The sequence below is a fragment of the Rhinatrema bivittatum genome, chromosome 7 (assembly GCF_901001135.1).
Source record: "Rhinatrema bivittatum chromosome 7, aRhiBiv1.1, whole genome shotgun sequence".
Lineage (NCBI taxonomy): Eukaryota > Metazoa > Chordata > Amphibia > Gymnophiona > Rhinatrematidae > Rhinatrema > Rhinatrema bivittatum.
The window spans coordinates 139,518,528-139,531,178 of NC_042621.1; the positions used below are offsets into that span (position 1 = coordinate 139,518,528).

At 49.5% G+C, this 12,651-nt stretch overlaps 1 protein-coding gene across 1 annotated transcript in view; it reads left to right on the forward strand.

Moving 5' to 3' along the window:
- The window catches only part of CNOT1 (CCR4-NOT transcription complex subunit 1), a 987,642-nt gene that overhangs the window by 682,713 nt on the left and 292,278 nt on the right, over window positions 1-12,651 (forward strand). Inside the window, 1 exon segment of the mRNA XM_029609242.1 lies at window positions 3,002-3,132. Within this exon segment, the coding sequence (XP_029465102.1) occupies window positions 3,002-3,132 (131 nt within the window).

The window sequence follows — 12,651 nt, forward strand, 5'->3', positions numbered from 1 at the left end:
AACTCTAGTGAAGCTACAACAGGACAAGGGGACAATGATACTCATAGCCCCATATTGGCCTCGACAAGTATGGTTTCCCACATTGCTAGACCTCTCAGTCAGGGATCCCATTTGCCTGGGAGTAGCTCCCACTCTCATAACTCAGGATCAGGGTCTGTTGCGCCATCCCAACCTTCAATCCCTATCCCTGACAGCGTGGATGTTGAAAGCTTGATCTTACAACCACTCAATCTTCCAACTAACATTTCCCAAGTTCTTATAGCTTCACGTAAACCTTCCACAAGGAAGACCTACGCTTCCAAATGGAAGAGATACACTTTGTGGTGCAGGCAACAGGACATCAATCCTTTCACTTGCCCCACAAAGTCTTTATTGGACTACCTGTACCATCTTTCAGAATCTGGTCTACAAACTTCATCTGTAAGAGTACATTTAAGTGCAATTTCAGCGTACCATAATCAGGTATCAGATGCACCTATTTCTTCACAACCTCTAGTAAAAAGATTTATGAGAGGTTTAATTCTTCTTAAACCACCAATTAGACACCCAGTCACTCAATGGGATCTAAATTTGGTTCTATCTAGACTCATGCGTTCTCCCTTTGAACCCATTGATTCCAGTGACCTGAAATTTCTTACATGGAAAACTGTCTTCCTCATAGCCATTACATCAGCTAGAAGGGTTAGTGAGTTACAAGCACTAGTCACATATGAACCCTACACTAAGTTCTTACATGACAGAGTGGTTCTCCGTACTTATCCTAAATTCCTCCCTAAGGTAGTTATGGAATTCCACTTAAACCAATCTATAGTTTTACCCACTTTCTTTCCAAGGCCTCATGCTCACCAAGGAGAAAGGGCCTTACACACCTTAGATTGCAAGCGCATTCTGTCTTTCTACTTAAACCGCACTGCAGTTCATAGGAAATCCAATCAACTCTTTGTTTCCTATGACCCAAACAAGCCAGGTAAAGCAGTGGGTAAACATACTCTATCCAACTGGTTAGCAGATTGCATACAGTTTTGCTATGAGAAAGCAGGCCTTCCTCTCCAAGGGCGAGTAAAAGCACATGCAGTAAGGGCAATGTCAACTTCAGTTGCACACTATCGTTCAGTGCCAATACTTGACATATGTAAAGCAGCAACATGGAGTTCTCTTCACACATTTGCAGCTCATTGCTGTTTGGACAAGCAAGGAAGACAAGATTCAGCCTATGGACAATCTGTCTTAAAGAACTTGTTTCCAGCTTAAACCCAACTCCTACTACAACCGAACTGCTGTGATCTTCTGCTGACTCATTCAAAAAAACATAGCACTACACAATGACTCAGCCTCTAGCTCGCTATTCACCCATATGTGAGGACTAGCATCCTGCTTGTCCTGGGATAAAGCAAAATTGCTTACCTTGTAATAGGTGTTATCCCAGGACAGCAGGATGTAGTCCTCACAGAACCCACCCGCCACCCCGCGGAGTTGGGCCTTCTATTTTTATTATTCTTTTTGCTAAAGCTTTTGCTACATACTAGACTGAAGAGAGACACCTGTGGCAGAGAATATCATAGCATGCTGGGCATGCTCAGTGGCCTCACTGGGCCAGTCAAAAGTTTCTAGAAACTTTGACAGAATTTTTCCCGCCTGGGCTCCGTTCAATGACGTCACCCATATGTGAGGACTACATCCTGCTGTCCTGGGATAACACCTATTACAAGGTAAGCAATTTTGCTTTGTCTTGTGTTTCTTGTCTGGATTTTTAGGAAGACATTGCTTGGTGTGACACAATTTTTCTTCTGCTTCCTATTGCCAAAACAGGAAGTTAATTGGAAAGTATCTTTTCCCACCTGGTTACATCCCATCTCTCAAAAAGCCAGAGGTGGGGTTTCATACATATTAAAAACCGTTTGGTCACCTGTTGAACCAATAGAATTCATTTTCTTATTGGCCTCTTTCATGGACAAAATGCTTTAGGCTTTGAAAAGATGTAGTAGTAGTAATTGAAAATCTCCTAAATGGAATCCAGTCTAAAGATTTTGTATTTCCAAAGAGCCTTGTGGATCAGATGTGTTTGGTAACATTGAACCAGTTTAAAAAAAAAAAAAGAAAAATTCTACTGTCTTCACTGGCAAGCAAAAGTTTGAGAGCTCTGACAGACCGATGCAGTTGTGCACTGGATTTCAGGGCTCATTTTTTACACCCAGATTACATTTTAACTCCTGATAGTTAATGCTATGCAAATGCATAGGAAGTGTAAAAAAAAAAAAAATCATGTTGAGTATAATTTATTCAGCACAGGCCGCATGCAAACTTGAACTGAGGAAGGGGGTAGGAGTGGCATCCCAGACAGGATGATGCAGGGCACCCCCCTGACAGTCACTAGCAGCTGCTGCCACAAACCTGGATAAGTTTAAACTTAGCCAGATAAGTGGTGGCTGCCGCTACACAGCCAAACAAGTATGGGCTTATCTGAATAAGTGGTGGTGCCGTCTCTTAGCTGGTAAGGCCATACTTATCCAGCTAAGTGATGGTGATGAGCCTGATAAATCCAGACTTTTTTTTGTCCATTTTTAGAGGGTTTTTAGTAGCACTAGAAACTTAACTCCAGGGTCAGAGATGGAGTTAAGTTTCTAGTGCTGAGACAGACCTCGTTTGGCCAGCGCTGCTTTGTAGAGAACTGTTTAATGCCCTCATTTGCATGGGAATTCTATGCAAGGGCACTAAGTAGTACTTCCATTTTAGAACGTGCATTTTGTGAGCATAAAACTCCTTGCTGCATCAGCAGTTAGATTTATGCTTTTAAAATGTGTTCAAATGCAGGAAAAGCTGTGCATTGGTCTGAATACACCTTTCTGCATTGGCCTGTGAGTTTTGGATTCTATAACTATTTTAGAAATCTAGAGCAGATCCTTTCTAAGAAGATAATACTAGAAGCGTGTGTCCTCCTTTGTCATATGCTCCTAAAAATTCAAGGTCTGAAAGTGGTGTTCTGTGTTTTTTCCTTCTTTAGCAGCAGTTACGACTCCTGCCACCAGTACCACGTGCACAGTTACTGTTCCACCGCAGCCCCAGTACAGCTACCATGATATCAACGTTTACTCATTAGCAGGATTGGCTCCACATATCACGCTCAACCCAACAGTAAGTATATGAGGGAATAAAGACTTGAGGTTGATATATAACGCACTGAATGCATTCTTTGTAGCTGGGTAAAGGCATGTTTTACTTGTTTAAAAGCAGAGTGTATTTTAATAATTTGCAGTTCTTTATCGACTGAATTTCTTAATGTGAATATGCAATTTATTTCGCTCTCTTCTTATGACAAAAGTCGTTAGTAAATGGTGCTTGTAATTTGCTTAGTTACACAAACATTCAAATAGTACTTCAGATGAATGAGATCCCTCAAGAAAAGCTGTAGTAGTACCATTTATTGATATATATGTACAGCCCCTGGTTCCCATGCTAGAGATTTTGCTGTTATCTGCACACTGGCTGAATTCCATAGGATCATTGGCAGTGTATGATTTTTGCAGTGTTAGCCCCAAATAAATATTCCAGCTACCTATTTTGATGCCTACCGCCTAACCCTGGTACTCATATGTATACACATCACCATCACCACTACATTTCCCCATTGATATTTTCTAAGGAAACTCCATAGGAACATGCCCCCAGAATGCCCAGACTTTTTTGACCCAAGCAGAAGGTGAGCTAAATATAAGATATACTTCCACTTTATATTTAAAAAAAAACCCTTATCTTGCTAGACCAGTCCAGATGTGAGTTTATACTGCCTACTAGCAGATGGAAACAGCACACCTTTTTACTTGACCATCACTGTTACTTGTGGTTCAGCAGAGGAAAGTGCCAGTATTCTGTCTCCAGCAGATAATAGCAGTATTGGACTTGTACAACAGGATCTCTAGCTCCCAGGCTTTCTCCTTTGCCCTTCTCTGGTGGAACAGATCCTCTGCTTCACTGCTGAGGCATGAGTTTTTGTTTTTATTCTGGTTGAGCAAGAATTTAGTACACTTTTATGGCAACAGTACTTCTGAGCCACTGTATTTCACTTGTCGAGTGGATATGGGCCAGGTTCAACAAGCCCTGTTCCCTGTACGTACCAGGATCAGTCCAGGACACCTGGGTTGTGACTCCGCACCAGTAGATGGAGACAGACTAAAACTTGTGGGCGGAGCCATATATGCCCCTGAGCCAGTCACAGCCCCTCAGTCTTACTCTGTCTCCAGTAGATGGTGCAGGTGCGGTCACAGCTCCTTCCTGCCCTGGTTCTGGTATTCCTTCAGGGTTGGTTATATTTTTCTTGATTTTAGGCCAGTTTAGGATAAGGCGTTTTATTTGGGTTCTTTTACTAAATTGTCCCTGACGTCCCGTCCGCCCTGCCTCCCAGGGGGGTTGAGAGGTCCTGAGGGGACTACCCTCCCCCGGTTGAGGCCGCTGCTAGGGTCGAGGACCCGGCTATTCCAAGTAGCAGCGTCAGGGGTGACACCGGGGAGCCCGGTTTCTCACCCCTGCTGGATTAGGGCTCCAGGACCTTGGTCAGCGACAGGCCTTTTTTGTGTAAAAAAAAAAAAAAAAAAGTGTTTTTTTATTGTGAGCCGGCTCTCTTGTTTCTTTGCGTCGCCGCTCTCGGGGGGGGCGCCGCTGACAGGGGGGAGGCCGTTCGCACTAATTTTATTTTGCTTACCTGCCGTTGCTCCCCGTCTTCGCGCCGTTTTCGCCGGCATGCCTCGCGGTTCGATTTGCCGGGCCTGCGGCTCGGCGCGCGCGCGTCTCTCACGCAACGGCCTTTGCGCGGCCTGCATCCCGGGCGATGAGGGGTCGTCCGGGGCGACTCGGGGGGCTCGGTCGCGACCCGCGCGAGCGCCGCTGAGCGGGGGGCCACGATAGAGAAGCCCTAGGAGCTTTTCCCGCTCAGGGCGGGTGCGGCGGCCATTTTGGCCACGGGCCGCGAAATGGCGCGGGAAACGGCAGGGCCTGCAGCCCTGCCCCCCGCGTTTTCTCCTCAGCGAATTGCGACGGAGAGGGGTCCCTCGGGGGACCCGGGGTCCCCGGGGAGTCCCGCTGAAGTTTCTTCCTGTTCGTTTTCAAAGTCCTGAAATATAAGAAGAGCAAGCGCGGCCGGAGGGAATCCCGCAAGGCTCCACGGCTGAAGAAGTCCAAGAGGCCATCGGGGGTTGCGGAGGTGCCCCCGAGCACTTCGAAGGCAAAACGGCCTCCGCGTGGCGTCCCACAGGAGGCAGACTCAGATTCCTCCACTGGTTCGGACACTGATTCCACTGAAGAGCCCCAACAGGGGGCCGATGAGGTGGCAGCGGACGGATCCGCTCCGTCCGGCGCAGGAAAAGGATCACAGGCAGTGGAGGGAGACGATCCCAAGGTGGTCCGGCTCTTCCGCAGGGAGGAACTGCCGCCCCTAATTCCAGCCATTCTCCAAGAGCGGGGAATAGAGGCCCCTCCGGTAGTGGTTCGGCAGGAGGCGAACATGGATCCGGTCCTGATAGGCCTCACGGGCCCGGCAGTTGCTTTTCCGTTTCATTTTTCTTCACGGACATCCTGTTTCGTGAATGGGACACTCCAGAATTGGGTCTGAAGGTCAGCAAAGCCATGGACAAGCTTCACCCGCTCCCGGAGGATGCGCTGGACCGTCTCAAACTGCCCAAGGTGGATTCAGCGGTTTCTGCGGTAACGAAGAGATCCACCATCCCAGTCACGGGAGCGACAGCCCTCAGGGATCTTCAGGACAGGAAGCTGGAAGTTCAGCTTAAGAATATTTTCGAGGTCTCCGCGCTCTGAGTACGAGCCGCCATCTGCACGACTTTCGCGATGCGAGCTAGCTTGCGCTGGGCTCAGGTTCTTCAAGCCAATGCGGATTTTTCTGCAGGCGAGGCAGCGCAGGCGGATAAGTTGGAAGCGGCGATAGCTTATGGCGCAGATGCGCTCCACGATCTGCAGCGCACCTCGGCGAGATCTATGGTGGCTGCTGTTTCGGCGTGTCGCCTCCGGTGGCTACGCAACTGGGCGGCGGACGGCTTTTCCAAGGCTCACCTTGGGGCGCTACCATTCAAAGGTAAGTTGCTGTTTGGCAAGGAATTAGACGATTTAATGATGTCCCTGGGGGAAAACAGGGTTTTCAGGCTGCCCGAGGCTAGATCCAGGTCTTTTTCCTCCCGTATCCCGCAGTGGCAACAGCATTCCTTTCGGGGGAAGCGCTTCGGACGGCAAGGCGGACCCCTGGCGATCACAGGGGCCAAGTCTTCACAATGAAAGGTGGTCGGCCCATCTCCCGCCGCAGCCCCAGCACTCCGTTCCCAACGTCGGGGCGCGGTTGATGTCTTTTTTCAAGAGATGGGCCGGTGTAACGTCGGGCCTGTGGGTCCTCAACGTGATAAGACACGGCTACGCGTTAGATTTTGCTCGCACTCCAGGGGACAAGTTCCTCGTCTCGCCCTGCAAGACCCCCGAGAAGAAGGTGGCGGTGCTAGACACCATCCGACGCTTGGAAGGCTTAGGGGCTATTTCCCCCGTCCCGGTCGGCCAACAGGCAAGGGCCGTTATTCCATCTACTTCATCGTCACAAAGAAAGACGGCACGTCCAGACCAATTCTGGATCTCAAAGGGGTAAACCGATGCCTTCGCGTTCCTCACTTCAAACTGGAGACGATTCGCTCCGTCATAGCCGCGGGTTCTGTCCGGCGAGTTCCTGGCCTCCCTGGATCTCACGGAGGCGTATCTTCACATAGGCATTCAGCCATCGTTCCAGCGCTTCCTCAGGTTCTGCATTCTGGGACGGCATTACCAGTTTCGTGCGCTCCCGTTTGGGCTCGCGACGGCCCCCCGTACATTCACAAAGGTGATGGTGGTGGTGGCAGCGCAGTTGCGCCGGGAAGGTCTCCTGGTCCATCCTTATCTGGACGATTGGTTGATTCGGGCGAAGTCCGAGGATCAGTGTCGGATGGCGGTGGCCAGGGTCCTCCATCTTCTGCATTCCCTAGGATGGGTGGTCAACTTCAAAAAGAGTCATCTGGCCCCCACGCAGACCTTGGAATATCTGGGAGCGGTGTTCGACACGAAACAGGGCAAGGTGTTCCTGTCGCACAACCGGGTATGCAAACTGCAATCTCAAGTGAGGCGCTTATTGTCTCTCCGCCAACCGCGGGTCTGCGACTACCTTACGGTCCTAGGGTCTATGGCTTCAACGCTAGCACTGGTGCCCTGGGCGTTCGCTCATCTGCGACCATTACCGTCGTCCTTACTGTCCCGCTGGAAGCCGGTCTCGGAGGAGAGGTCCAGCCTGCTCTGGTGGCGGGATCCCAGTCATCTGTCTTCTGGAGTCTCCCTTCTAGTGCCCGATTGGATAGTGGTTACCACGGATGCAAGCCTCTCCGGTTGGGGAGCGGTCTGCCTAGGGAGCTCGGTCCAAGGCCTATGGTCAGTGTCACAAGCCCAGTGGTCTATCAATCGCCCGGAGACCAGAGCGGTCCGTCTGGCCCTGCAAGCTTTTCTGCCGTTGCTGCGGGGAAGGGCAGTCCGAGTGTTGTCGGACAATGCGACCACCGTGGCATACTTCAACCGCCAGGGCGGGACAAGGAGCCCCCAGGTAGCGGAGGAGGCTCAGCGCTTGATGGCCTGGTCGGAGCTGCATCTCAGCAACATAGCAGCATCTCACATTGCGGGAGTCGACAACGTGCAGGCGGATTTTCTCAGCCGTCAGCGCCTAGATCCCGGAGAGTGGGAGCTGGGGGACGCAGCGTTCCTTCTCATTTGCGAAACGTGGGGTGTGCCCCACATGGATCTGATGGCCACGTGGCACAACGCGAAGGCCCCCGCGATTTTTACAGTCGACGTCGAGAACGGGGGGCAGAAGGCGTCGACGCGTTGGTGCTTCCCTGGCCGACGGATGTGCTGCTTTACGTGTTTTCCCCCGTGGCCGATGATCGGCAAGATTCTACGGCGCATAGAGTTGCACCCGGCCAATGTGATCTTGGTGGCACCGGAGTGGCCGCGCCGGCCGTGGTTTGCGGACCTCGTCCAGCTGGCGGTAGCAGCTCCCCTTCGGCTCCAAGGAATGGCGGGCCTACTCCGTCAGGGCCCTGTCTGTTTGGAGGATGCGGATCGCTTCTGTCTCGCGGCATGGCTTTTGAGAGGACGCGGCTGGAGAGAAAAGGTTTCTCAGATGCGGTGGTGGCTACGTTGCTGCGTTCCCGGAAACAGTCGACGTCTCTGGCTTATGTCCGAGTCTGGGTGGTCTTTGAGGAATGGTGCGTGCAGCGTGGGGTGGACCCCATTTCGGCGTCGGTCTCCGACATTCTGGCGTTCCTCCAGGCAGGTCTGGCCAAAGGTCTGGCGTGCAGTTCTCTACGTGTCCAAGTAGCGGCGCTTGGTTGTTTACGAGGTAAGGTCCGTGGTACGTCCCTGGCGCTTCATCCGGATATTTCTCGTTTCCTTCGGGGTGCTAAGCACCTTCGCCCTCCATTGCGTCTCCCTTGTCCGGCTTGGAACCTCAATTGGATTCTCTCCGCTCTCTGCACGGCGCCGTTTGAGCCCTTGAAACGCGCAACTCTTAAGGATCTCACTTTTAAAAAAAAAAAAACGGCGTTCTTGGTAGCGATTGCCTCGGCACGGCGTGTTTCCGAGTTACAGGCCCTGTCCTGTAGGGAACCTTTCTTGCGTTGTTCGGATTCCGGAGTTTCTTTGCGGACGGTTCCCTCCTTTCTTCCGAAAGTTGTGTCGTTTTTTCACGTGAATCAATCGGTGGAGTTGCCCGCTTTCGCGGGAAGGGAGTCCTCCGATCCAGAAGAAAGGGATTTACGGAAGCTTGACGTGCGGAGATCCCTCCTTCGATATCTGGAGGTCACTAATCCGTTTCGGGTCACAGATCATCTGTTTGTCCTGTTCTCTGGTCCAAAGAAAGGGGCCGCAGCGTCACGCACAACGATCGCCCGTTGGCTCAAAGAGGACATTGGGTCGGCGTACTTGGTACGGGGGAAAACCACTTCCTGCGGGCCTTAGGGCTCCCTCGACTCGTCCTCAAGCGGCGTCTTGGGCGGCAGCTTCGCAGGTGTCGCCTCAAGAGATTTGCAGGGCGGCTACCTGGAAGTCATTACATACCTTTATCAGGCATTGCCGGTTGGATGTCCGGGCTACCGATTCCGGAGGGTTTGGAGAGAGGGTACTCCGAGCGGGACTCTCTGCTTCCCACCCTCGTTAGGTTTGCTCTGGTACATCCCAGGTGTCCTGGACTGATCCTGGTACGTACAGGGAAAGGAAAATTAGTTTCTTACCTGATAATTTTCGTTCCTGTAGTACCAAGGATCAGTCCAGGATCCCGCCCGCAGTGCTGCGCTGAAGTAATGGAGAGTCCGCTCTTGTTCTGAATTATTCTGTTCCGCTTGTTTAGCTCTCTCGGTTGGAGAGTCCGTTTCCAGGAGGGGTGTTTCTTTCCACGTTCTATTAGCGGTTTATAGATAGTTTAGTTCTCTGGTTGTGTTCTACTTTGACATTACGTATGACTGAGGGGCTGTGACTGGCACAGGGGCATATATGGCTCCGCCCACAAGTTTTAGTCTGTCTCCATCTACTGGTGCGGAGTCACAACCCAGGTGTCCTGGACTGATCCTTGGTACTACAGGAACGAAAATTATCAGGTAAGAAACTAATTTTCCTTTACTGCTACCCGTATTTCTTCATGGCCTGGCTGAGTTTAAGGAGGGAAGCTTCTGGGCAAGAGTTGTCTCAGGTGTTTGATCCCTTGGAGATCCCCATTCACTTTCCTCCCCTTTCTTTTGGTTTGAAGGCTTTTTTTTGTTTTGTTTTGTTTAAAGCTGTTGCATCCACTGCTGGAGGAGCCTGGCAGGCAGGAGGAAGGGGTGAGTCGGCTGCAGGGGTACCAATTTTTAATGGGTGGCTTCAGGGCTTGGATTGTATCCTCCTATTTTTTCCTGGCAGGTGCTCCAGTTCCATTTTCTTTTTGTGGTGGAGATAGACATGCAGCTGACTGGCGGGGGGACAGTATGGCAGAGGAGAGACACTGAAGAGCCAACACATTGGCAGCATGGCTGGTTCCTACTGTACCACATGTGTTGACACAGATTCTGCATCAGGAAAGATGGCTTAAGAAATTTTCTCTGGCAGAGCTTTTGTCACCCCCATGAGTGTTAAGCTGGCAATTCACAAATCCCTGTGGGGGACAGTTTCTTCTTTGTCTTCAGTGGAGGCACGAGCTGCTGCAGGAACAGCCACCATTTTGGTTTCTTATGGCTTGTTCCTGCTCATGGCGCCTATTGATCTGGCTGACATTTGCCCCAAAAGGACTTCCAGTGCTATTGCTGGAAGGTGAGAGGAGTCCATCTCTTCTCCAGGGTGTTATCTCCAGAATTCATAATGGTCTGGCACTGGGCCTCCAGTGCAGAGTTCTGATGAGAAAGGGGCCCTGGGTCCTATGTGGTAGGGCCCTATGCTTGATCGCTGCCTTTCCCCAATGTGCCCTAGATTCTCAAGATCTGCTTTGAAGTGGCTGAAAGACAGAATATAAATCTAAATTTAAAAAAAGGTGCTGGTGGATGGACCTCCCCTCCGAGGTCTCCCATGGATTCCAGGGGAACAGAAGAGTTGGAGATACATATGTCCTTTTGGCATATGCATTGTATGACCTCTTCAGGATTTCTTATAGATTAGTAGTCTGTTGCAGTTCTAAGATTTATACCGGTAGCTACAAAACTGAGTGACAGATACTGCATCTAAGGCCCATCTTAGCAAGCTTCCTTTTAAAGGGGAAGTTATTTGGTAAGTTATTGATTAAGATCTAGTGGAAGCAAAGCTGCATAAGCTGAGGATGGAGTTTGTATGGGCTCCCAAGCCCATAGAAGTTCATGTTTTTGAGGGAGGCCAGAAGATACAGATGAGGAAAATAGTCTTCTCACAAGTGGTAAGTTTTAGCGAAAGGATTCAGTTTTCATGAACCCAGAAGATTAAGGAATGGCAGTCACAAGTCCACAGGTGCCTTTTGGTCCACCCAATAAGGGTTGGTGAGTCTGTCTGTGGTAGGCAAAGTAGGTGATCACCTTCAAAGGTATTACCAGGAGTGCTCTCTGGAAGTTATATAGAACAGTTACTCCTTAGAACTTGCCATTCCCTTTACCAACATGTTTTTTGTGTTGTCTTGCATGTCACTTTTCAAAAGGATTGCAGTAGACTATTTTGGGAAGGCCTCATGGTTTTCAAGCCATGGGCCTGGGTGCCATGCAAGGTGTGTGCTCCATTTACTTTGTGGTTCCAAAGGGACAGGTCCTTCAGCCTGAAAGGGGGGTCGACAAATGGCTTCAGATATTTCACTTCTGTATGGAATCTCTTCATTCCATAATTGTGGCAGTGAGGCAGGTCCAAGTACATTTGTCTCTAGATCTTTCTGAGGCCTATTTTCTTATTCCTATTGACAAACATTTTTTGCATTACAGGAAAGCATTTTCAGTTCAGATCCCTCCTCTTTGACATTGCAATAGTGCCAAGGATCTTCATCATGGTAATGGAGGTGGTTGCAGCCTTCTTGTGAAAAAAGTGTCATTTATCTTGACGTTTAGCTAATAAGACCAGTCCCTCTAGGAATACCAAGCTGTTTTCACCAGAGTGGAACAGTTCATAAAAGGTTTTCACTGGGTTATGAGTTTAATGGAGAGCAATTTGGTTTTGTCTCACTGTGTAATATTTAGGAGCTCATTTTGATACCAAAGTAGGATAGATTTACTTGTCAGAAGAGAGAATATCCAAATTAGTGAGTCAGGTACAAGTTTTTTCTCTAAGAGCCCCTAGGCTGGGATTATCTTCAGCTTCTGTATTTTATAACTGCATCTTTGAATTTGGTTCTGTTGACAAAGCCTCATGAGTCTTACGTACTTCTGTCTTATTGGTCTTTACAATTGCGAGACTGCAGAGTTTGCCTTACTCTTTTATTGACCATATGGGAGAGCCAATTTTGGTGGGTGGTTCTCTTGAAACTTTATAGGGGGATGAGTCTAGAGCCACCCATTTGGTTTCTGGTCACATCAGACACACAGGCTAGGTGGGTCATGGAGCCCTATGTCAATTCAGGTGGCTCAAACTCTTTGGTTGAAAGTGGGAGGCCTTATGGTCCATCACCGGTTAGAAACCAGAGCTGTTTGCTCCACTCCCATACTACCTTTAGTGTAGGGAGCGGTAATTTGGGTGCAGTCAGAGAATGCCAGAGCAGTAGCTTATATATATAGGCAATGGGGCACCTGAAGCTCAGAAGTGTTCAAGGAGGCAAAGCTTCTGTTCCATTTAGTGGAACAATATTTCCTGCAAATTTTGGTGGCTCATATTGAGTGATGAATCTCTATGCCAAGGAGGGCATTTCCAGTCTTCAAGGGCTACCAACCAGTTCAGTTTTAAGAAATCCCTAATGAATATGCATGGTACACATTTGCATACAGTTCAGGCAGTATGCATGAAAATCTCTCATATGCATATTCATTAGGGACATCCTGAAAACTTAATTGGTGGCCCTCGATTGGAATTGTCCACCCCTGGTCTATGATGACTTCCTCAGTAGGAATATGTTGGTTCCCAGAGTTGTGGGATCTCAGCAAGATGTTGATAGACAAGTGAGGCATTCCTTTGAGATCT